We start from the raw sequence: 26,566 nt of genomic DNA, 5'->3' as shown, positions 1-26,566 counted from the left end.
TTAGTTGATTTTTATAGTGAAAATTTTTATAGCTTCATTTCCTTCTGCACATAATATTCTATTTTCTTTGTATTTAATATCCTGAAGTTGCACATTCTAATTTGGATTCATACCAACTTAAGTTCAATAACATAAAAACGCTACTCATTTACATCTCTGTCCACTCTCAATTTTTCATGTCACACAATTACATCTTTACGTATTATGTGTCAGAAACATAAGCTAACAATTTTTAATGCATTGACTTCATAAATTAAAAACAATGTGGAAGTACAAACCAAACTAATAACACTGCTAGCTTTTAGACTAATGATTGCTGTTTAAAAATGTATTAGTCTTTTACATCATGGAGAAAACAAAAAGCAGAGTTACAAACCATTGTTACAGTAACACCAGCTTTTAGAATTGCCCCATCTTTCCCTCTACTGAGACTTTTATTTCTTCATATGGCTTCAAGTTACTGTCTAATGTCCTTCAAAAGCATCTTGGGGTTATGCTGGGTTGTTTTGGTGCCTTCATCTTCTATAGATGCCAGCTAAGTCAGGGTGCTCAGCTCTAAGTATAAAACCCAAATTGGTTAGATTAAGACTTTTATTTTTTTCATTTTTTTTTCTAGCTTTATTGAGGTATGATTAACAAATAAAAGATATATATATTTATGGCTTACAACATGATGTTTTGATACATGCATATATCCTAAAATGATTAGTGCAATCAAGCTCATTCATATATCCATCAGCTCACATAGTTGCCCTTTTTGGTGTGTATGTGGTGAGAACACTTAAGATCTACTTTCTTAGCAAATTAAAAGTATACCACACAGTCTTATTAATGACAGTCAGCGCGTACAATTTTACTTTTAGATCCATAACACCAAGGTGGCAAAACACAGCTGTGTATTCCAATGTTGGGAATGAGAAGGCAATAACTGTTCCTTAGGGAATATTAATTTTATGCTACTCCGCATATTTTTCAAAAACATTTCCAAATTGTATTCTGTAGGACATTAGTATCCATGAGATTTTAAAAGATACACTGTAAAAATAAAAAGGTGTTTAAGGTGAAGAGAGTGTGGCAAACATTGGGTTAAATGAAGTTAAGCGGTTTTCTTTAATGCAGGTTTACTGGAACCACTAATACGCTTGTGTCTGTGTTCACTCTCTCAGAGCATGTGATTGTGGGACACCCAGAAATATCTCTTGTTCTGCCGATCATGGTTTAGAAAATGCCGCTGTGCAGTATTGTGTACAAAATTCCAGGGAAAGTGAGAGAAGAGAGTTCAAATCTTCATTCTGCTGAGATGGCAAAGTCAAGTGAGATTGTGTTATGTTCCCTACCTTACCTACTGGAGAATCCTAGCATGTGAAACTACATTTCTGGCGGCAATTCTCTTTATGGAGACACGAATGTCTCTCTGCAGTGTACAGTGGGCAAATCCAGTGAATCTCTTTCCTGAACCTAAGGAATGCTCTGGAGGCTGCAAGAAAGATTTCCTCCACAAACAATAGTTGAGCAAGGGCTCTTAGAAGTGTGGGCCTTGTAGTAAGTTGATTGGTGGTCACCCTTCACCCCAAATTATATGTCTAACCAGAACCTGTGAATGGAACCTTATTTGGAAATAGGGTCTTTGCAGATGTATTTAAGTTGTGGATCTGAGATGAAATATCTTGATCTTCTTGAAACCAAGAAGAGGAAAACTGTCCTACATGCAGATGTAACATAAGAAAGAGGATATCTAGATGGATATCCAAGGATATCCAAGGATAGGCATCTTTATAAAACAAAAGGGAGAGGGAATTTGAGACAGAGAGAAGAGTGTGTGAAGACAGAGACAGAGATGGAAATTATGCAGCTATAAACCAAGGAGCTCCTGGAGCCACCAGAAAGTGGAAGAGGCAAGGAATGGATTCTCCTCGAGAACCTTTAGAGAGAGGATGGTCCTGGTACTGGGGGAGAATTGAAGGAAAGGTGAATGTGGACTGTCTGGAGGGCAAAGCCACCATGGGCATGGGAAGGATGCTCAACTGCATAGTAAAGGATTAGAATAGGGCACCTCTGGGAGAGTACTCTGGCAAAGAAATAAAAAATTTCCCTTGCCTTGGAGAAACCAGTTGGGGGTCTTGGCAATGGGTTCCGAGTGAAGCATGAAGCACGTTGGTCTCTGACTGTTGCTGGGTCCCACATCTTTTAGGACTGCAATGTGAATTTCAGGAAAATGTATGCTAGTGAAAAGACATTCCACATATTCAGTCATTGCAAATGAAGCAGAAAAAAGTTGCTAACAAAAAAAAGTGTTACTATTTCTGCCTTCTAGGAGAATGGCATAATATACTATTTCCAAGGTAATGATGCTATGGCTTTGAAATAGCACTGATGGAACTTATAATAGAGAAAAACAAAACTTCCTGGGCATATTGGGGATGAGTCAGGATGGACAGAGATAACGTTTTACTGCTTTGAATAATGAAGTAAAATAGATAGAGGCGGCTAAGGTCTGTGAATGGAAAGGGAAGGGGTGTGTGAGGAGGATGGAGTAAGAGTGAGAGGTCCTAAGAACACAGAGGGAGACTATTTGACCAATGGAGGAATATGGTCCTGGGAGATTCCTTGTAGTCAAGAATAGCCAATACATGTCTACCTTTAACTGGTATTGGAAGAAAGTTGTTTCCTGCTCTGTGTTGTAAATACTCTCTATTACCCCCACGATATCAGCAAAATTCTACACATAGCAATGTTGTGTTAGAGATGCTTTAGGAATTGTAGAAAAACCATGCTATCAAGTGGTGGGGAAATAGGTGGCAAGAGGATGTCTGTCATAGAAACTGGGGATAGAGGGGCTGGCAATGGCAGAGATGCAGGTGGAGTACACTGCTTCAGAGGAGGCAGTGGCAGACCTGAGGGAGATGCTGTGGCCTGGGAGCTTGATCTAGATATTAAAAAGAGGGCTCATCACAGAAGAATGGGGGTCATTCAGATTGAAGGTATCTGAGCTTCTGAGATACCCTAAAGTTAGATGTGCTCAGGACTGAGGTTTTGGTGGGTAGGATTTGGGTGTGCTTAATTGAAGCAGACTTGTGAGCCTTTTATACAAACCACTGAGTTCATTGCTCTATGTGCTGAACTTAACCCTTTGGTAAAGCACCTGCCCTATATTTAGAATGAATATTCTCGTGAGGCTGTGTGTGTGCCTGTGTTTGGAGCATGCATATTAAGGATGGAGAAAGTGGAAGGAAACTATTCCAGATAGAAAATGCCCTGAAACCAATGCTTTGTGGAAAACTATGCAAGAAGACTGTTCCTGGTGGAGCAGAAATATGATCTCGATTGAACAAGGAACAGAGAGAAATGGAAAGGTTGAGTGACAAAGATACTGATTCAGTGGGAACCATTGAAGATGATTGCAGAAGGAACAGAAAGTTATAACCTAGGAACATCCCATTCAGTATCGTGTCATTTTGAGAAGAGAAAAGTGGTTTGAATCTACTTCGTACAAACTAATCAAAATGGTAACTGATGTTATTATGTGTGTTCAGTCTGCCATATTGCCACAGTTATTCTTCTTAGCCGTAAAGGTTTTAAATATCCAATAATAGGTAAGGGAGAAATATCATCCAAGACTGAGGTTTCAATTCACCCAAGACTGTCGAATTTGTGTGAGCGTTAAGTTAACACAAAGTTAAATATTACTGTTTTAGTGATTATAATGCTATGTTGAACAGGGAACAGGAGCTACTTTGGGGAAAAGAGAGCCTGCTTGTGTATAGAGTGCTTCACTATGTCTTCCCACATGATTAGATTGATGTCTGGGTTTCTGATTCCTTCTGAGGCCTGAGAGAAGATTAGATCACTCATTCCCAACTGGTCATTTCTCTCTGTAGATGGGAGAATCAGTGCTAATTGATACTTTTTATATATTTAATTACACTTAATTACTTCTGTCTGGCTGCCCTGAAACCAAGAGGAGGAAAACAGTGTTCTACATGCAAATCTTCTAACATAAACATTTCTTAACCTTATTTGCTTCAAGATTGGTCCAAATATAGGATCTGTAAGATAAAAGCTGTTTCAAGTGGTTTCTTCTCTGTATTTTGGTCCTGTCTCTGGAGTCCTTCTTTCTTGAAATCATTTCTGAGATTTCTGTGATAGGGAATTTGCTCATTTCCTGCTTCCCTGGCACCCAGCTCTTCTGTATTAGGTCTTAATATACTCATTTCCCAGTGTTTTTGTTAGCTCGCCTAGCTAAATCCATAACCTTTAGGTCCATCTTTCTCCCTTTGAACCATCAGACACAGTACTTTGGTCACAGTGCTCGTCACAATGGCTTTGAGAATATCACCCCTCTTTCAAAAGAAAAATACTTTGTTTTGTTTTTGTTTTTCTGGGTGAAATTTCCTACCTGGTCCCAGTATACTGCTCCTCGTTTCCTGCTCTTCCACATGTGCCAGGCAAGCTGTTGTATTTGCCCTCTCCTGACGTCCTGCATTTTACCCATCTGGAATGTACTCTTTCACTCCTCTCTGTCTCTGAATCCTAGCACCTCTCAAGGGACAGATCCCACCTCTCCTGCTCTGCCTCCCCTGACCACTCCAAGTCTGATGAGACTTTAACATTCTAGGAGTGTATTGCCAAGTACATTGGTTTGGCAATCTAGAGAGTCAACCTAGGGAATTCAATAGAAAGGAGACCTTGGAAAAAAAAACTTCCAGTAAAAACTCTGCAACTTACAGGTATTAAGAATTCGGGGAAGCTTATTAACCTTCATCGATTCTCCTTTTTTACTTATTGCTAAAATGGAGACAAACTACTCTGTCTACTCTTCTTAGTTATCATGAGGATTATGAAATGTCATGTATATGTCAAAGTCCTTGTCATCTGGGAAGGTCTGTACAAATGTAAATTGTGTTATCCGCTGTTAGAGATCTGTTATTGAACTGACTCACTATCAAAACCTTCCTTTATTATTTAATGTCTCCCATATCTATGTTTAATCAGTACAACCCACTTAACCAGCCAGGGTGCAAATATAGTGACACCACATAATATTTTTCTAATCAATTGCTTGACTTACTCTCTGTCCCCTCCCCTACCATGCCTATCATGATTGACAGGAAGTCTGTTACCTCCCTCTTGGAATTCTCCAATACCCACCTTCTCCAGTTGTTTAACAACTAAAGGTTTGCTCAGGTCACAAAGGCAAGTCTTGTTTTTTAAAAGAAAGGCAGAGAGAGAGGACTAGAAGTTCCAGTGAGTTTACTGTTGAACATTGGTTTCTCGCAGCTTGGTAGACACTTCTGCATTCAGAAATAATCCTCTTGGCTGGGTATGGTGGTTCATGCCTGTAATCCCAGCACTTTGAAAGGCTGAGGCAAGAGGATCATTTGAGGTCAGGAGTTTGAGACCAGCCTGACCAACATGGCAAAACCCCATCATTACTAAAAACACAAAACTTAGCTGGGGGTGGTGGTGTGCACCTGTAATCCCAACTACTTGGGAGGCTGAGGCAGGAGAATCACTTGAACTGGGAGGCGGAGGTTGCAGTGAGCTGAGATCGCACCAGTGCACTCTAGCCTGGGTGACAGAGCAAGACTGTCTCAACAAATAAACAAAAAACAGAAAAGAAATAATCCTCTTTCAGGCCCCAATGCCTATATAGTTGAAAGCTGTGGGTCCCCCAGTATGGCAGCATGGCACTCTGCCAGTGTCTCTGGCAGCAAGGATGGTGACAGCTCAATCTCCCTTCAAGAGAACATGCTGCAGGGAGCAGAGCTGACTGAGGGCCTCCACTCTCTTATGGGTAGATGTGGGAGTAGGAGGTGGTAACCAGAATCAGGACATCTCTGCCTAATACAGGTGCTTCTAGCAGGCAACCTTGACTCAGACGTTTCCCATGGCCCTGGCCGAGACTTCCGCACAGCTGCTCTGTGCTCTGGGGCTCTTCCCACCTGACACACCTGCCTCCCGCTGTCCTTTCACAGTGTCTGTCCTGCAGCACGGTCTGCAGACTCTTAATCTGCTTTTTTCCCCCTCTCCTTTTTATTCTACAGGGGCATTTCCCCTGACAAATCTCTTCCATCTCCAATCCTGCCTTGGTATCTATTTTTAGGAAAACCTGAAACGACACAGAAGGGTCTCCAGCCTCACTCCATACTTACCAGAACCCTTAGGCCCTTGTTTTGACAAGGGGCTTTATGCCCCTTCTTTCTGGGAGAGCTCTTCTCTGGGACTCCCCCTTCTTGTCAGTGGACCTGGGGAATGGCTACTCTGATTGTTCCTCAAGATGTTCCAACTGTGAATCTCAGGGAGCTTGGGTTGAATTTCCCAAGGGATCCTCAGAGGACTTCAAGTTTGTCTCTGCAGATGATCAGCCCCATGCACAGAGCTGAGCAACGTGGGGAGAGACAGCTTTTGTGTCTATCTGCAGTGCATAGGTCTTGTTATATGCTCTTTCCAGAGTAAGGGGGTGCCCATGACCCTGACATTTTAAAATTCAAGGCAGAAGCAGTTTAAATTATTTTTTCTAAAAATGAACAAACGAAACAAAAATGAAAAACAAAAAGCTGCCCCAGGTGACTTGCTATTTCCACCCTTATTAATGGAGGCTCACATAGTTTTAGGCATCCTTCGGTCAGCATCCTTTTCATATATTTTGTCTTCACCATAGTGTAAGCTTCTTGAGAACTGCTTTCTGGGTTTTAGATGGTTCATTTGTAAAAACTGAGGTCTAGATTACATTTAAAGATCCTTTTCAGTTGTGTAATTCCCAAGGAAGATATAATATTAGAGACGGGCTAGTAGATGATTTTCTTCTTTTAGATCCTGTGTTTATTCTGTTCGATAATCCACCTTACACACAGCGTTTTCCAGTTTACTCACGTACATTGCATTGTTTAGCCTACACACCTGCCTTATGAAATGAAAGAGCAAAGCTAGAAACTTCTTTCTGAAGTTAAAGGGCAAGCCCAAGATCCTGGAGGAGGGGCTGGGTTTGGTGCCTGTTGTCTGACTGATCCTCTAATCAAAATGCCTTATGATTTTCTTTTCACTTCCTGTCCTGTACCTGTAAACACAGCACCCTTCAGGAAGCACCTTTATATTTCTTTCATTCTCAACCATCTGTACTTGGAGGCAAGGGGCAAATAAAGGTATTACAGATTCAAATGCCTAAAAGAGGCAGACAGGATAAGATAGTGGAGCAGGGTCAGGTTCCTGCAGCAAGAGGGCAGGGGTCTATGGCCAACTGAAGAACACAGGTTCTGTCTAAAAGGGACAGTCCCTGTTCAGCCCTTCCCCTTGGTTGACACTAAGGAATGCTGGCCCAAGGTTGCCAAATTTTAGTGTTTCTGGAAAGCTGGAAATATATATATATCTCAATGTGAGATTCACATTTTATGATATCAAAATAATTTTAATTTTTGATTTTTTTTGTTTAGTTTTTAATTTTAAAGACAGGGTCTTGCTGCATTGCCCAGGCTGGAGTGCAGTGGCATGATCATAGCTCACTGTAGCTTGGATTTCCTGGGCATAAGTGATCCTCCTGCCTCAGCCTCCTGAGCAGCTAGGACCACAGACAAGCACCACCACATCTGACTAATGTGTCTATCTTTTGCAAAGACAAGGTATTGCTATGTTGCCCAGGATGCTATCAAACTCCTGGCCTCAGGTGATTCTCCCACCTCAGCCTCCTAAAGTATTGGGATTACAGACATGAGCCACTGTACCTGGATAAAATAATTTTAAAAAGATTTAAAACCCTGTGAGTCTCAAACACACACACAAATATAGATAGTATTTGGTTCCATAGATATCCAACTTAGAGACTGCTGCTTTGGAAGTATGAACTATGCTTAACTGACTTGGGAGGGTGAGGCAGGAGGATTGCTTGAGTCTAGAAATTCAGGACCAGCCTGGACAATATCGATAGGCGTTGTCTCTACAAAAAATAAATTAGCCCGGCACAGTGGTGTGCACCATGGTCCCAGCTACTTGGGAGGCTAGGCTGGGAGGATTGCTTGAGCCTGGGAGGTGGAGGCTGCAGCGAGTCAAGATTGCACCACTACACTCCAGCCTGGGTGACACACAGAGACACTGTCTCAAAATCGATAAACAAAAACAAATAAACTGACTTGGCAAGTTTCCCTCCAAAAAATCCTATGAAATGATTTGATGAGTTTTGCTACTTTTATTAAAAGTTTGATATAAATAGCAACAAATGAGAATAACTACCAATTGTTGGGTGCCTGCTATGTTCCAGGGTGTAAGCTAGACGCTTGACACGCATCATCCAGAATTCTAGTTACCTTCTGAGGTATCCATCATTATTCAGGCAAGGAAGCTGAGGCCCAGAGCTGACCTAAATTGGTAAGGGCACACAGTCAGTAAACCGGAATTTCTTGCTTTTTATTTATTTCATCATATTGCCAATATCGTCAGAGAAGAGCGAAGAAAAACCAAATCGAAGTGGTTTCTCTATGGGCAACTTAAAAGGCATAGTCTTAAGAGACAGAGTCTTTTCTGAAATGGAAGAGATGTCCTTATCTTTGGAAAAGGCGGAGGGAGGGGAAAGAAAAGGAGATATCTCACAATGTGATGAGCTCTTCTTTTCTTTCCAAAACACTAAACTGGGAATAAAGAAGGCCCCCACTCAGCTAGTGTCTGACTGTTGGGCTGTTGTGTTCGGACGGTCTGTCTGCTTTGACCATGGTGTTCTGTGAGATGTCCACTGGCTTATTCCTGCTATCTTTTCCTTCTATTTCCAGAAAGCAAACCCCAGAAGAGAGAAAAAAAAAAAGATCTTTGTTTAGGGTCTGAAGTCAAGTCCAAATATAACAGGATCCCAATAACTTCCCCCACCCACTAGGGTTTAAAACCACATTCCCTCTGCCCAGATGGCTGCGGCAGAAAGACACAGCATTCACCCACTGCTTCCTCCTTTTGTTGGCTGCCCCCTGATTATAGCTAATGACTCCCAGCTGTACTGCCTCCAAAGACTTGGGAAAGATGAATCTTTAAAAAATAATCTAATAACTAGACTCCTCCAGGGATGGGCGGGGTTGATGCCAATCCTGTTGGAGCACTGCCTCATTCAGAATCTAGCCGGGTGGTGTGCCTTGGAAAGGGAGGAGAGTTGCTATGTACGTTCTGAAGACCTCTTGATGTTTCCCGTGAGACTCTCATTGACTCTGTTTTCTCACCTAAGTTGAAAAAACATCTCCAAATACTTAAAAAAATAATTTAATCTGTGTAATCTAGACTTTGGCTCCAAAACAGAGAATCTGAGGAAATGTCTTAGAGCTATGATTATCCAAATTGGGTGTACTTTGGGATCAGTATCATGGAGGATTTTTAAACATGGTTATATCATACAATTAAGTAGATGTTTATGACATTTTAAGACTTGGCATTCTATTGTTTCCCTTTGTCTTTGAAATGCCAGGTTCTCTGAAAAGTTGACTTTGAATATAGGGATCCATCAGAGAGAAAAATCAAAACCTCCAAAGACATCAGTCATGAAAACTATATGGAAGAGATTGGTGGAGATTGATAGGTCTTGTCTTTTCTTCTTTCTTCCACTTCCCCTCTTCCTCTTTTTCTTCCTCCTCCTCTTCTTCTTTGTCCTATTCTTCCTATTTTTCTTTCTTTTTTTCAAGAACAAAGATAACCTAAAAAACTGGGTGAGAAAGGCAGGGAATGAAATTATACCAACCTGAAGTTTGATAGTTTTCTCAAACCTGTTTTCTAGAAGTGTTTGAAGTTGTCCCCTAAAACTGCAGATCTAATTTATTCTATATGCCCATATTGAACATCTCCTGTGAACTAAGCCAGGTGCTGAGGTTAGGTACGTAAACAACTCATTGGTTTCTTCATGTTCTTTCCGAGTACTGATTGAGTAAAGCACTTTCCGGAGCAACGTAGGGCTCTGTTGTCTCGACTGTAATGATTTCTTTGTGGAACACACTATCTTCCTGGAAGGTAATGTAGTTTACTGAGCTTTGGAGTCAGAGCTACACTTGAATTGTGACACTGCCCCTTACTGAAACTTTCTTTCTTTCTTTTTGAGATGGAGTTTTGCTCTTGTTGCCCAGATTGGAGTGCAGTGGCACAATCTTGGCTGACTGCAACCTCCACCTCCCAGGTTCAAGGGATTCTCCTGTCTCAGCCTCCTGAGTAGCTGGGATTACAGGTGCATGCCAACACACCCAGCTAATTTTTGTACCTTTAGTAGAGATGGGTTTCACCATTTTGTCCGGGCTGGTCTCGAACTCCTGACCTCAGGTGATCCACCCTTCTTGGCCTCCCAAAGTGCTGGGATTACAGATGTGAGCCACCGTGCCTGGGCCCTTACTGAAACTTTCTGAGCTTTACTTCCATCATCTGTAAAATGGAACTTGCAAGATTGCTGTGAGGAATAGCATCCTGCGGTGATCCTGGTAGCCTGTTTAAAGTACATCTTAGAGCCCTCCTTTTAAAAACCACCATGTGTCAAGGATGTGTCCTGAGAAATGCATCTTTATATTATTTTGTCATCGTGCAAACATCATAGAGTGTACTTGTGCAGACCTGGATCATACAGCCAGTTACTATACAGCTAGGCTACATGATACAGCCTTTGCTCTCAGGCTGCAAACCTGCACAGCAGGTTACTGTACTGAATATTGCGGGCAATTGGAACACAATGGTATTTGTGCATCAAACATATCTAAACGCAGAAAAGGTACAGTAAAGATACAGTGTTACAATCTTATGGGACCACTTTTGTATACGTGGTTTGCTGTGGACAGGCATCATTACGTGGTCCATGACAATACTTTTATTATGGTCTTCATTATGATACTCGCCATTCATTCTGATTTTTTTTTTTTACCACAGCCCCAATTTTAGGTATTATTTTTTTACAGTGGCAATTTGTTAATACTATCTAAAAAATAATTGTTAATAAATAGGTATGTAAAGAGGAGAAGTAAAATTCACCAGACTCGCATCCTTGTTTTTGATTCAGAAAATATAATGATGGTATTTAGCACAGTTTGTTTTATATTATATTACAATATAATATGGTATAGTTGTTTAATATATTTGTATACTTACATAACACAGAGCAATATAATTCTAACTCAGAACATGTTCCCTAGTATATTAGGAAATGCCAGAATATTTCATGGCACTTAAAAGGTCCCTGTGATCCTCAATGGCTGACATAGTATTTTACTCAAGGAAGATGCTCACTGGCTGGGCGTGGTGGCTCAAGCCTGTAATCCTAGCACTTTGGGAGGCCGAGGCGCGTGGATCACGAGGTCAAGAGATCGAGACCATCCTGGTCAACATGGTGAAACCCCGTCTCAACTAAAAATACAAAAAATTAGCTGGGCATGGTGGTGCGTGCCTGTAATCCCAGCTACTCAGGAGGCTGAGGCAGGAGAATTGCCTGTTCCCAGGAGGCAGAGGTTGCGGTGAGCCGAGATCGCGCCATTGCACTCTAGCCTGGGTAACAAGAGCAAAACTCCGTGTCAAAAAAAAAAAAAAAAAAAAGATGCTCACTAAATATATGTTGGATTGAATTGAATTTGTGAATTAATTTATCAGCCTATTTTCAGGCAGCAATGGAGCACACAGTTCTTGGGATTCTTTAACCTGAGAATTAATTGCACCCTGGAAGCTTAGTTTCCTTTTATCTAAAACATACAAGCACTTGAATTAAGACTTGTGGCAATGAGCTTTTGTTTTCCTCTTTCTCAAGGGATTTAAGTGACAAACACAGCATAACCAACGTGTCCTCATTTATCCAGGACTTTTCCAGTTTTAGCATGAAAAGTCCTGTATCCCAGGTACCCCCTCAGTTCCAGACAAATGAAGATATTAGGTCATCTCAATGTAAAGTAAACATGCTTTTCCTGACGATATGCTGAGATTGTCAGGAAAAGTCAAATGCTGTGTTAGGATTAATTATCCTGCAACTACAGAGGACATGGGTCGTTATTTCTCATTTGTAACTAAGATAGACTTTTTTTTTAAAAACCAAGGTGAAATAGAGTCTTGAGACATATACATACATAAAAACTGTCTACATATGTACACATCTCTCTATAAAACACACTTTCTCTGATTATATAAGTATAAAATAGATATCAACATATAAGAATATGTTTCTATAAATATATTAATAGAAACATCCATACTTATATATTATAAATTTACATAAGTATATATTTATATATAAGAATAAGTATATATATAAAATTAGTCAAAGGAAGTTTTTATTGTGCTGTCAACTAGCTCTAAGGGAAAAGAGATAGGGGAATGTGGAATTTCATTATAAAGTGCTTTCAGTTTTAATCTTAATTTCATTTGATTTTTTTACTTTTAAAAACAATTTTATTTTACCTTAATCTTCACAGTAACATGAGAGATAGATACCATTAAATCATTTTAGGGACAGGAATTATGGCTTTGAAAGTCGTGGCTTGGAAGGAATAACTCCTTTCCAAGGGTCAATATCTTCAGACGATTTTCCATTATTTTGATGCTACATGAATGATTAGAAGCCTACGAATTTGAAAACTTGGCCTTCCAGACTTTCTCTTTCAGGTTTGAAATGTCAGATGTTTTGAAAGGTTGATGTCTAGCACTTGACTGATTGAGCGTTCTGCTCAGTTCTAGAAGAGCATGCATAGTGTAGGCTAATGCACAGGGTCAGCTGAAGAGGCCTGCTGCTGCTCTACAGTTACTACCAAGCCTCAACCCTTAGAATGCTGAGAAAATCTTAGCCTGATTCAATGGTGGGCTCTCCTGGAAACGAGTTCAATGAAAGCAAAAGATAACTTACTATGAGAAATTTATTTAAGATTCTGACTTCAATGGAATCTCTTCTTTCTAAATGTGTTATAAAATCCAGAGAAAAATGTTGCTTAGTATTATGAATGGCTACTATTTTTGCCAGCTTACTAAAGGGACAGATACAGAACTCAGCAATTCCTTTACACGAGTAGCTTCCTGCCTCCCTTTCTCCCTCCCTCTCTCATTCCCTCCCCAATTCTTCCTTTTCCTACTTCCTCATTTCCTCCCTTCCTCCCTTTCTTCCTTTCTCTCTGCCTCCCTTCCTTCCTTCCTTTCTTTTCTCCCTTTCTTCCTCCCTTCCCCTCCCTCCCTCCCTTCCCTCTTTCCATCCTTTATTTTCTTTTTTCCTCCCTCCTCCCTTTTCCTCCTCCCTCCCTCCCTTCTTCCCTTCTTTCTCCCCTCTTCCCTCCCCTCCCTCCCTCGCTTTCTTCCTTGTTTCTCTTCTTCCTCTTCCCTTCCTTCTTTGCTCCTTTCATCTCTCTCTCTCTTTCTTCCCTCTTTTCTTTCTTTTATTTTTTTAATTCGGGATGTTTGTGTGCCTCACACACCCCTCTGTAATTAAACTCTGCTCCCTGATTTTAGGGGTGGGGAGTGGGCATGTGATCTAGGTTAGGTCAGTCAGATTCTTCAAACAGAAATTTGAATATTGACACCAGGGACAAAAAGCAACTGGAGCTGGGTTGTGGGTGGCTGGGCTGTGGCTGGGCAGTTTACAGAAGAGCTTCTATGCTGACCCTTGGAGCTGCTCATGTTTTTTACTTTTCCTAAGTTCTAGTGATCACATCATCCATAATTTGGTGAGATAGCTCTGTATTTTTCCAATACATTAATTGCTTTGCTCACCATTAGTCAGAGGTAGTTTACGTTGCTTAAATAAACTCAAAGAACCTAAACTGACTAGACACACATTATCTATCTTAGGCCCTGCACCCCTGCATAGTGGGCACTATTCTTCACATTTTGCCGATGAGAAACTGAAGCTCTGTGAGGTTAAGTAATAACTCTATGATCTTCACACACTTAAGAGCATATAGTTAGAAAGAGGCAGAGTTGGTTGGTGGTCATGTTCAACTCAACCTGATACCCCAAAACAAAATTTCATCTACTGTGCTTTAGTGGCTTAAAATGGAAATAAAGTGAACAGTTGGAAAACACATTCTCAATTTTTGAGACAGTTAACAAAGCTTAATAGCCATAATATATAAAGAATCTTTAGGAATCAATAATTTAACATGCTAATGGCAAAAATGGGCAAAGGACATGAATATTTTCAAATAATTACTAATAATTTCTCATATATAAAATATATTTAACCTCACTAATAATGCAAAAAAAGCAGATTAAAACAATTGCATGTCATTTTCAACTATCTTATGGATTAAAAAAATTATAAAAGCAAGTTTTCACAAAAATTTAGTGAAAACTTTTATTATATAGGACAAAGGAGAAAACTGGGCAAACATGAGGGGGAAAAATGTGTTCAAATACATTTAGAGTTCCAATTTGTTCAAAGCCTTTGATTTAGATGCTTATTCTAAGAAAATAAGAATATATGGAAAGATTTATGTATAAAGGCATTTATGATAAGGCACTTAAGATTTATGTATAAAGGTGCTTATGTTTGTAATAGCAAAAGTTAGAAGTAAACTGTCTAATGATATAGAAATGAGAATAATTTGGAAAAGCTCATGATACGATGTTAAATTTTTAAAAAGCTAATACCCCATTTTCACCTTCCTCTTCCTCCTTTCCTTCCAGACTATGGTAACCACCACTCTGCCCTCTACTTCTCTGAGTCAGCACTTTTAGATCCCCCGTACAGGTAAGATAATGCAGTATTTGCCTTTCTGTACTGACTTATTTCACTTAACATAATGTCTCCAGTCTCAGCCATGTTACTGCAAATGACAGAATGTCCTTCTTTTTAAAGGCTGAATAGTATTTCATCGTATATGTACCATATATATATATTTTTTGAGACGGAATCTCACTCTGTTACCCAGGCATCTTGGCTCATTGCAACCTCTGCTTCCTGGGTTCAAGTGATTCTCCTGCCTCAGTCTCCCACTGTGCTCAGCTGATTTTTCTTTCTTTCTTTCTTTCTTTTTTTTGTTTTTTTGTATTTTTAGTAGAGACAGGGTTTTGCTATGTTGGCCAGGCTGGTCTCAAACTCCTGACCTCAGGTGATCCACCTGCCTCAGCCTCCCAAAATGTTGGGATTATAGGCGTGAGCTGCCGTGCCTGGCCCTATTGTATATGTCACATTTTATTTATCCATTCATCTGCTGATGACACTTGGGTTGCACTGTCCGCGATTTCCTGCCTTGGTGATTGTGAATAGTGCTGCAGTGAACCTGTGAGTGCCAATTATCTCTTTGACATGCTGACTTCAATTCTTTTGCATCCATACCTACAAGTGGGATTGCTGGGTCTTATGGTAATCTTATTTTTAATTAGCTTGATTTAATCATTCTGGATTGTATACATATATCAAAACATCACTTGTATCCCATGAATTATATTTTTAAATTATATCGATGTAAAAAATAAAAAATATTTAACCTCACCAATTACACAAAAAGGCAAATTAAAACAATTATGTATCATTTGCAACTATCTTATAGAATAAAAAATTACAAAACCAAGTTTTTGCAAAAATTTAGTGAAAACTTTTATTATATAGGTCAAATAAAAAACTGCAAACTTTAGAGGGAAAGGTCTTTAGCTGCCCAAAAGGCCGCTTACACACCCGCCTTTCATTCCTACATTGTATCAACTAAAAAAATAAATGGAGAAAAATTTTTAAAAAGTTGTAAAAAGCAGGAGGCTCAAATATTCTCTCACTTATTCAACAATTACTAATTGAGCCCGTACAATGCAGAAGGCACCATTCTAGGCACTGGAGAGACTGCAGTGAACAATATAAGCAAACACATTTGTGATTTGGGAATTATGATCCCTACGGTGCATACATTTAAGCAGAGTCTAAGGGATAGAAAGGGATGCAAAGGAGGTGGCACATGAACCAAGATTTGCATGAAGTGCAAGAGTAAACTGCGAAAAGAGACAAGGTCCATTCGTGAAGTATTGCCATGATAAAACTTGGTAGTGAACCATCCCCAAACCCAGTGGTTTAAGATAAATTAAAATAACTCATTATCGCCACATGATGTATTCTCTCTGATGAAGGCAGGCAGGGTTTAGTTGATTCAACCTGGGCTTGGCACCAAGTTGAAAATTGTGCCCAGGTCTGCACTGTGTAAATCTTAGACCAGTGGGTTAGGTGGGGCATGTTCTTTATGATGGTGACAGAGGCACAAGAGGGTTCATCTCACCACATAAGCATATTGCCAGCTGTTATTTGGGTCACATTTGCTAATATCCCATTGAACAACATAAGTTGCTTGGACAAGCCCAATATCACTGGGGCAGGGAACTATATTCTCTCCAGAGTAGGAGAAGTAAGGAAGTGAATATTTCTTGAACCATAATCAAAGCACTCATATGAGGGAAGAGCATCTCAGGTAGAGAGAAGTGCATGTGCAAAGGTACTATGCTGGGAGCAAGCTTGGTCCAGCAAGATGGCTAATAGTGTTAACGCAGAACAGGTGGCTGGATGCAGTAATCCTATTCTAGTTCGTGCCTGTAATTCTAGCACTTTGGGAGGTTGAAGTGGGTGGATTGCCTGAGCTCAGGAGTTCTAGACCAGCCTGGGCAACATAATGAAACTCTGTCTCTACTTAAAAAAAAAAAAGATTAGCAGGGCGTGGTGGCATGTGCCTATAGTCCCAGCTACGTGGGAGGCTGAGGCAGGAGAATCACCTGAACCCAGGAGGTGGAGGTTGCAAGGAGCTGAGATCATGCCATTAACCTCCAGCCTGGGAGACAGAGGGAGACTCTGTCTCAAAAAACAAAACAAAACAAAACAAAACAAAAAGAATAAACAAGGAAGGACCTGAGAGACAAAGCAGGTAGGTCTGGCTCACATAGAGTCTCTGAGGCCAAACTTAGAGAAGGAATTTATATTCTATAGGAGGATAATAGGAAGCCATTGGAGGTTTTCAGTAAACACATGATAATCTCATTTACATGTGAGAAATATGATCCTAATTTTATGTAAAAAGATATATCTGCATAGGAAAAAAACCAAAGCTATATAACCAGATATAAATGGTGATTATGTCTTAGCGGTGTGATTATATATAATTTTATATTGCATTATTTATTCTTTGTTGTGGTTTCCAAATATTGATAATCATAAATTTATTTTGCCAACAAGAACAAGGATTATCTTAAAATAAAAAGACAATTCTTATAGGGATTCCAGAGAGAAGTAATTAGCAAGACACACCAGTGGCCTAGTAATTCACTTTCAGCTCTAATTCCTCTAGTCTCTACACTTGGAAGAGCTGATAATTTAAAGTCAAAATAAATCTGACCACGTTTTGGTACCCACATATGTTGGTACATATATGTACACACATGTACATCTTTCATTTGATTATATATTTCACACACAGAGAAAAATAACACACCAATATAACAAAAAATCATGTATGAACCACCCAGTTCGGACATACAAATTTGCCTTATTTGCTTCAGGTCTATCTCCCACCCTCCTTCTCCTTTCCAAATAAAAAAAAATTTTTTTTTTTCTTGAGATGGAGTCTCGCTCTTTTGCCCAGGCTGGAGTACAGTGGCATGATCTTAGCTCACTGCAGTCTCTGCCTCCGAGGTTCCAAGTAACTGGGACTACAGGTGCGTGCCACCACACCCAGATAATTTTTGTATTGTTAGGAAAGATGGGGTTTTACCATATTAGCCAGGCTGGTCTTGAACTCCTGACCTTGCGTTGCACCCACCTCGGCCTCCCAAAGTTCTGGGACTACAGGCATGAGCCACTACACCAGGCCCCAAATAAAATTCTTAATGATATAGTTGAAGTCTCAGTAACCAACCAGATCTCAGTCCTCTTCCATCATCCACAGAGGTAACAACTATCTGGAATTAGGAGTTTTAATTCCTGTGAATATTTTATACTTATATTTATTCATAAACAATTGATAGTGTAGCTGTATCTTGCTGTTCATCTTTACTGTATGATACAGTCTATGGTTCTGTAACTTTTCACTCATTTTCAAGGCTGTTGCGGAGCTGGGGGTGGGACAGTAGGAACGGGGAGGTTGAAGTGATATGGAGATTGCAGTTCTTACTGAGAGTTATCTGTTTTTCTTGGATAAGTGTTCCCTGGATTGCTGAAAACCTTTGACTCACTTCCAGCATTCTGAAAAAGTTGATTCAGAAAATTTTGCCAGTGGTCTTGTTGTTTTATGGAGGAAGAAAATTTTCAGAAGTTCTTCCCAACTATTTGCACTCCTGTAACCCTTTGGTTTATAAAAATTTTAATGGCAAAATCTAAATCGAGTATTAACAGGTAAGATGAAGTCACAGAAATCTTTTTATCCCTTTTTCACGTAGTGTCAAAAAATTGTTAGCTCTGTCATTCAGAGGAAAACATTCTTTAATATGATGCTACTCATATGTATTTGGAATGCCAGCCTGCTGTGAAAATGAAAGCCAATAGTAATAGACAACTTTTGATGCCACCAGGCAAGGAAATTTGAGAAAGAAACTATCCCATTTACAGAGTGGATGAAGGATGAGTACCAGGAAAAGACACTGAGATGTGTAGAAACTAAGTTAGAAGAGTGTTAAGTCAAGGAAGCAAAGGGGATCTTTTGGTAAGCAGTAATAACAACGCTGCATGTTTTGAGATGTCAAATAAAAATTAAGGGTCCATGGGATTTGACACCATGGAAATCATTGATCACCTTAGAGAATTGTTTGGGTGTAGGTGAGTGGTGCATATGAGAGAAAAGCCAGACTGGAGGGCATGAGAATTTTAGGACATGAAGGAGCTTTGATTCTAGACAATCTTTGAAGTTTGCCAAGAAGAGTGGAGACCATTATTGTGTTTAGTTAGAATGGGGAGAAAGTATATAAGAGAAATTCTGGAGATATTTGAACATGGTTGAATCTAATAGAAAAAAAAAGAGTTGACCATACAGGAAGACACACTCAAGTAACAAACTCCTTGACCAAACCAGAGGATAGGATCTGCACTCGAGAGAAAAAAATGACCTTTGATGCAGGTGGGGATGGAAGGCAGGTACGTAAGTAGTCTTCTGGGAAGCTGAAGGAGTTACTGTCTGATGGTTTCTCCTTCTCCAAGAGGTCATCTCCTAGATGATAGAGGAAAGATTGACGGTAGTGGGATGTTGGGAATACTTGAGAATCTGTGAAATTGAAGTAGAGAATGGGAGAATTTGCTGATAGGGAGGATAATGTTTTGGGGCAAATTTCAGGGGCCAACGGAAGTTATTAACCATAAATTTATGGTGGTCCCAGTCATCCTGTTTGGGTGAATTCCTCTGGTAACACTTACCAATTTGTGAGACATTCAGTGGGAGGTAGCCTGTTGAATTCATATACGTTTGGGATTTTGTTAGGCAGGTGCAGCTACAAGATAGTGGAGCAAGAAAGTTCCTGAAGACTAGCAAGAGAGTGGTTGATATTATTAACCACAGAATAGTAGATAAAAAAGGAAGAGGATGAAGCCTAGAAGGCGTGGAAAAGGAGAAAATGAAGTAGGAAGTGCTCCAGAGGTTGCTATAGGACTGAGGAACATGTGAGTAGAGAATAACCTATGACATATGAGGAACAGCAGTAATTTGTGGTCAAAGCTGCCTTATGCTTATATTAATAAGCAGCTTCAGAAATGGTACAGTTTGACAGTTCTGAGAGATGTCAAGTATGGGAGGGTGGCTGGGTGCAGTGGCTCATGCCTGTAATCGTGGCTACTCGGGCTGAGGAGAGAGGACCACTGAACCAGGAGTTCCAGGCAGCAGACCACACCACTGTACTCTAGTCTGAGTGACAAAGCCAGACCCCATCTCTTAAAAAAATGGGAAGGTGCTATAGATGGAATGTTTGTATTCCCCAAAATTTATATTTTGAAATACTACCCCCCAATATGATGGTGGGGGGATCTTTGGTAGGTAATTAGGTCATGAGGGTGGAACCCTCATGAGTGGAATTAGTGCCCTTCTAAGAGATGCCAAGTAGGTACAATGGCTGATGCCTGTAATACCAGCACTTTGGGAGGTCAAGGTCAGAGAATTGCTTGAAACCAGGAATTTGAGGCCAGCTTGGGCAACATAGTGAGATGCCGTCTACACACACACACCCCGCCAGATGCAGTGGATTGCACCTGTAGTCCCAGCTACTCAGGAGGCTAAGGTGGGAGGATCACCTGAGCCTGGGAGGTTGAGTCTTCAGTGACCTAGGACCTCGCCACTGCACTTACAACCTGGTGACAGAGTGAAACACTGTCTCTAGAAAAATGAAAAAGACAGAGACCCTGGAGAATCCTTTGCTCCTTCTGTCACTTGAGGAACACAGTGAGAAGACTGTGAACCTAAGCGGGCTCTCACCAGACATCAAACCTGCTGGTGCTTTCATTCCAGACTCCAAACCTCCAAAACTGTGAGAAATAAATTCTTCTTATTTATAAGCCACCCAGTTTATAGTATTTTGTTATGGCAGCCAAAGTGGAGTAAAAGAGGAAGTTTCTGAAGCCATGAAGCGAGATTGGCTATGAAGATAATAAAGTCGCTCAAGAAGACGGCAGAATTTGGGGTGAAGAGTAAAACTGCAAGCCAGTTGCCAAAGAAGTCGAAGAATGCAGCCAACACAGTGAACAAAATGTTGAAATTTGAGTCTCCGGTCCTGGACTATAAGTTCTCCAACTACACTCGGTATTGCCTGGACCTTCCTATGTTTACCATCTTGAATTATATGATAATAATGTTTAGAGTCTCTCCTTAAACTGATTATAAGCTCCTTTAGGTTCAACGATGGTGTCTTACTTATCATGTGTAACTCCAATTACTTTATGCCAGATATGCAATACATTTTATCTTGGTTAAATGAATAGGAGAAAATTGAACAAGTAGGCACAATTTTGGGGAATAGAGAGGACCTTCCTATTTCCCTGATTGTGGTTTTAGACTATGACAGATCTCATTCTCCTCCTCTCCTGAATTCCAGTGTTAGCAGTTAGACACATGTTTTAAAAATTAGAACCTTTAGAGACTTCGATGAAATTGAATAAAAGAAAAAAAAGCCTTCCTCTTATTTGCCTTTGATTCCTTGCTTCTCATTTGCTCTGCCACTTCTTGGCATTGTAACTCTGAGTTTCTTCATATCCAGTATAAAGCTGTCAAACAGGATTTGGGGGGACTCCGATTTTAAAAGTCTTATCTTGGATTCACTGTTCATTCCCCCTGAAAGCCAAGAGGTGGCTAAGAAAACAAAATCAATGAAGAGAAAAAGTCTGCTTCATCTGAATTTTTTACAATCCATCCGTCTTCAAAATTTGTCTTCATGATAATTAAGCTTTTTAAGGATGAAAATTGTTTTCCATATGGTCTGATTGGTCATTTCCTTAGCATCTTTGCTCATTTAATGAAAGCAATATTAATGCTTTGTACTTAAGAAAACTGTGAAATGGAGAATGATACAGACACACACACATCGATCATATAAAGTCTTACAACATTGGTAAATATGAATTTTCTTCCTTAAACTCGAAGGCTAGAGACAACAAGAAAGACGAAGATGGAGTAAGCTGAGTGAAGAAAGGGGAACAAGTTCAATTATCTGTGGCCTAAAGATACAACCAGGGCTTGATTTCTGTTTTCTTGGATGAATTGTGTCTGTACTTGACATAGTCTCGTATTGCTTTCTGGGATAAAAGAGTAGGTTGGCTTTGACAACCATCACCACGTTTTCCTCTAAGGATGCCCTTTCTGGACCGGGGAATGTGCCTTTCCTTCTTTGCTATTCGTGTGTGTACCTCCTGAAGCTGAGTGTTCTATTGAAGAGGACAGCCTTTAATTCAATGTTTAGTTCAGGGTATGCCAATAGCTCAGCATACCAGTCAATACTTCTCGTAGCTTCCTTTAGGTACTGGTACCTCTGCCCTCTCTTCTCCCGGGTTTTCAGTGTTCCTTTGTAAACCTTGGCTGCCCAAAGTCCAGTGTGTGTATGCTTCATGAAGTGTTTCTCTTCTTCAGCATGCTGCATGCTTTCCATGTAATTACCTCCTTCCCTTCCAAGCCTTCCATGAACATTTCCCTTTTCTTGTGATTAATGAATTGATACATGTTAAGTACCTGCTCTGGATGATCAGTTTGGCTCCAATGCTTACATAACTTACTCTTTGGTTTCAGTCAGAGTTTACCTGCATAAACATCACAAAAAAGCAATTACGGGTCAAATTACATCACCCATAGAAGTAATTTTTCATAGAAAAAGGAAGTCGATGTGGGCTAGTGTAGTTAGAAAAAGGTTAATGGAATCCAAATGCACCAGTATCTGGAGATAAAGGGTTAATGTTTTATTTTCCTACTGAATGACATACGGAATAGTTAGAACTCAGTGAATTACCATTTGTGCACTTCAGGTAGGTATTAAGTTGGTGCAAAAGTAATTGTGTTTTTGCCATTAAAAGTAATGAGAAAATTGGCAATTACTTTTGCACCAACCCTAATATTTTTGGTCATAGCTACATATATCTTCAAATCACTTAGCTTCCTAAATGGTGCAATTTCCTTCTATCAGCTGAAGGCTTACAACCCCCAACCTCTTCCAATTTATGGGGGCATTATGCAGAAACTAAGAGCTAACATGCGCAGTGGGGTCTCCCTGAGGGTTGACTGAAGAAGATGGAGATGATTCTGATGATACCATCCTGACCTGAGTCTTTGGATGCCTTGTGTCTGTAATTTGGGAAGAGGCTATGGGCTAACGATTTTCAAATGCTTGGAGCTTCTAAAATTTTAATAGTTTTTCAGTGACATGAAGAAACGGGCTTTCTTTCTACAAAACATTTTCCAAGAATTGAACAGGATACTTCTGTTCCCTCTGGCAGACTGGTTATCCTGCCCTCCTCTCTCTCTCTGTTTTTTAACCTAAATTTGATTTTTGAAGGATTTAATCTCATTCCCTATCACAACATTATTTTTCATAACAGCAGGAAGAAATTTGATAAACCATTCTAGTTTCTTACATTTGTGAATTTAATTCCCACTTCGTCAAAATGGGCTCCTGTAGGGAGGGGAAACCAGATGCACCAAGTTGTTGGAGTCTTAAATGTCTCTCCAGCTTATTGAAGCAATTGCATTAAAAATCTTAATAAATATAGTTGCCGGCTTTCTTGCTTCCTTTGTGTTCCTGCTGCAGTTATATTATTTACGTGTGAGTTTTTGCCACTGCTGGTTAGAACTCAATGACTGCCTGCTCCACCCTGCCTCTTCGAAGTTGTTATCCGTCAAGGCTCTCCTCCATGCATGGAGCGTCTTGTAATTCCTTTCTTTGATTGAAAAGAGATGGAGTGGTATAGCAAGAAGAATATTGGCATTGGTCCCAGAGATGCCCAGGATTTGCATCCTGGTTCTGGCATTTACTTGATGTATGATCTTGGGTATTTTCACTTTTTTTTTTTTTAATGAGACAGACTTTTGCTCATTGCCCAGGCTGGAGTGCAATGGCACGGTCTCGGTTCACCACAACCTCTGCCTTCTGGGTTCAAGTGATTCTCCTGCCTCAGCCTCCCCAGTAGCTGGGATTATAGTCATGCACCACCTTACCTGGTTAATTTTGTGTTTTTAGTACAGACAGGGTTTCTCCATGTTGGTCAGGCTGGTCTTGAACTCCCGACCTCAGGTGATCCACCTGCCTTGGCCTCCCAAAGTGCTGGGATGACAGGCATGAACCACCGTACCAGGCCACTTCTTTTATACTCATTATACTTGCCTTGAAGAGTTTTTAGGATTAAATGAAATAATCCATGCAGCAGCATCTGCCACAACAACTTACATATAGGAGCATTTGCTCTGTGTGTTTCTTACACTTATCTTTATGAATTCTGCTATAATCAAGAAACAGAAAGTTTGTATTCAGAGGAGAACTATTCTAAGCCTAGTGTTGTATTCCATTTATACACTATACAAGCTGTTATTTTATCTTCATTCTGACTTTTTAGTTATCAGTGATCCTATGTGAATATTAGCACTTTATCCATATAGTACTTGAGGCTTATAATGTGCTCTTGTGTTTTTATATATTTTCATGTGCTTTTGTATTGTGCAGCATACACAGCCTGAAATTCATCTTGTTGGTTCATCATTCTCTGTGGGATATTACACACATGGTCTGCTTATTCTGAGCACCATTACTGTAACTGCAGGGTTTACTTGATGAAGAAAGTCAATTATGACAGGTGGAGCTTTTCAGACTGGAACTCCATGAAGACAACTGAACACATCTACTGAACTCCGAGGAAACATGGTAGTGGCTTAGTCTGAATTGTGCTACTCCTCCTCTTGGAAATTATACTGAGTAATAAACCAATTTTTTAAATTATACTTTAAGTTCTGGGATACATGTACAGATTGTGCTGGTTGTTACATAGGTACACACCTGCCATGGTGGTTTGCTGCATCCAACCCCCCGTCACCTACATTAGGTATTTCTCCTAATGTTACCCCTCCAAAATCCCCACCCCCTGCTATCCCTTCCTTAGCCCACCACCTTTCAACAGGCCCTAGTGTGTGATGTTCCCCTTTCTGTATCCATGTGTTTGCATTGTTCAACACCCACTATGAGTGAGAACATGCAGTGTTTGGATTTCTGTACTTGTGTCCATTTGCTGAGAATGATAGTTTCTAGCTTCATCCATGGCCCTGCAAAGGGCGTGAACTCATCTTTTTTTATGGCTGCATAGTAGTCCATGGTGTATATGTCCCACATTTTCTTTATCCAGTTGACCATTGATGGGTACTTGGGTTGGTTCCACGTCTTTACTGTCGTAAACAGTGCCACAATGAACATACGTGTGGATGTGTCTTTATAATAGAAAAATTTATAATCCTTTGGGTATATACCCAGTAATGGATTGCTGGGTCAAATGGTATTTCTAGTTCTAGATCCTTGAGGAATTGCCACATTGTTTTCCACAATGGTTGAACTAATTTACTTTCCCGCCAACAGTGTAAAAGTGTCCTTATTTCTCTACATCCTCTCCAGCATCTGTTGTCTCCAGATTTTTTAATGATTGCCATTCTAACTGGCGGGAGATGGCATCTTGATATGGTTTTGATTTGCATTTCTCTAATAATCAGTGATGATCAGCATTTTTTCATATGTTTGTTGGCTTCATATATGTCTTCTTTTGAAAAATGTCTGTTCATATCCTTCATCCAGTTTTGAATGGGCTTGTTTGTTTTTTTTTCTTGTAAATCTGTTTTAGTTCTTTGTAGATTCTGAATATCAGCCCTTTGTCAGATGGGTAGATTGCAAAATTTTTTCCCCATACTGTTGGTTGCCGGATCACTCTAATGGTAGTTTCTTTTGCTGTGCAGAAGCTCTGGAGCTTAATTAGGTCCCATTTGTCTGTTTTGGCTTTTGTTGACATTGCTTTTGGTGTGTTAGTCATGAAGTACTTGCCTATGCCTATATCCTAAATGGTATTGCCTAAGTTTTCTTCTAGGGGTTTTATGGTGGTAGGTTTTATGTTTAAATCTTTAATCATCCGGAGTTAATTATTGTCTACGGTGTAAGGAAGGGGTCCAGTTTCAGCTTTCTGCACATGGCTGTCCAGTTTTCTCAACACCATTTATTAAACAGAGGCTCCTTTCCCCATTGCTTATTTTTGTCAGGTTTGTCAAAGATTAGATTGTTGTAGAAGTGTAGCATTGCCTCCAGGGCCTCTATTTTGTTCCATCTTTGTTTTGGTACCAGTACCATGCTGTTTTGATTACTGTAGCCATGTAGTATAGTTTGGAGTTAGGTAGTGTGATGCCTCCAACTTTGTTCTTTTTGCTTAGGATTGTCTTGGCTATTTTGGCTCTTTTTTGGTTCCATATGAAATTTAAGGTGTTTTTTTCCAGTTCTGTGAAGAAGGTCAATGGTAGCTTGATGGGGATAGCATTGAATCTATAATTACTTTGGGCAGTATGGCCATTTTCACAATATTGATTTCTCCTAACCATGAGCACGAAATGTTTTTCCATCTGTTTGTGTCCTCTTCTTATTTCATTGAGCAGTGGTTTGTAGTTCTTCTTGAAGAGGTCCTTCATGTCCCTTGTTGGTTGTATTCCTAGGTATTTTATTCTTTTTGTCGTAATCATGAAAGGCCATTTGCCCATGATTTGGCTCTCTGTTTGTTTGTTATTGGCATATAGGAATCCTTGTGATTTTTGCACATTAATTTTGTATCCTGAGACTTTGCTGAAGTTGCTTTTATCTTAAGGAGATTTTGGGCTGAAATGGTAGAGTCTTCTAAATACATAATCATGTCATCTGGAAATAGACAGTTTGACTTCCTTTTCCTAATAGAATACCCCCTATGGTTTTTTTTCTTGTCTGATTGTTCCAGCAGAACTTACAACACTATGTTGAGTAGGAGGGGTGAGAGAGGGCAAATTTTTTTTTAAAAAAACTACAAATTCCATTTTCAGTGAAACTAGGAGACCCAGAATATTCTTGAACTATACATCACGTGTACATGTTGCCCCAAACACCTGAGGCCAATGGAAGCAGGCAGAGAGCTGCATGGTCAATGGTGATGGACAATGGAAAGGAGGTGAGGATGCAGCGGCTGTGGTGGTGG

At 40.0% G+C, this 26,566-nt stretch overlaps 1 protein-coding gene across 15 annotated transcripts in view; it reads left to right on the top strand.

The window, feature by feature from the left end:
- The window catches only part of LOC144582018 (uncharacterized), an 821,808-nt gene that overhangs the window by 81,807 nt on the left and 713,435 nt on the right, over positions 1 to 26,566 (top strand). For all 15 annotated transcript variants that reach the window (XR_013533676.1, XM_078368278.1, XM_078368277.1 and 12 more), the window contains one exon: positions 14,590 to 14,653. Coding sequence is in view for 14 of the 15 variants with exons in the window: in XM_078368278.1 (XP_078224404.1) it covers positions 14,590 to 14,653 (64 nt within the window). In the remaining variant the exon portion in view is untranslated. The remainder of the gene's footprint in view (positions 1 to 14,589; positions 14,654 to 26,566) is intronic.

The sequence above is a fragment of the Callithrix jacchus genome, chromosome 4, assembly GCF_049354715.1.
Source record: "Callithrix jacchus isolate 240 chromosome 4, calJac240_pri, whole genome shotgun sequence".
In the NCBI taxonomy this organism is placed as follows: domain Eukaryota; kingdom Metazoa; phylum Chordata; class Mammalia; order Primates; family Cebidae; genus Callithrix; species Callithrix jacchus.
The sequence above is the reverse complement of the archived record's forward strand: the minus strand, read 5'-3'. Positions and strand labels throughout refer to the sequence as shown.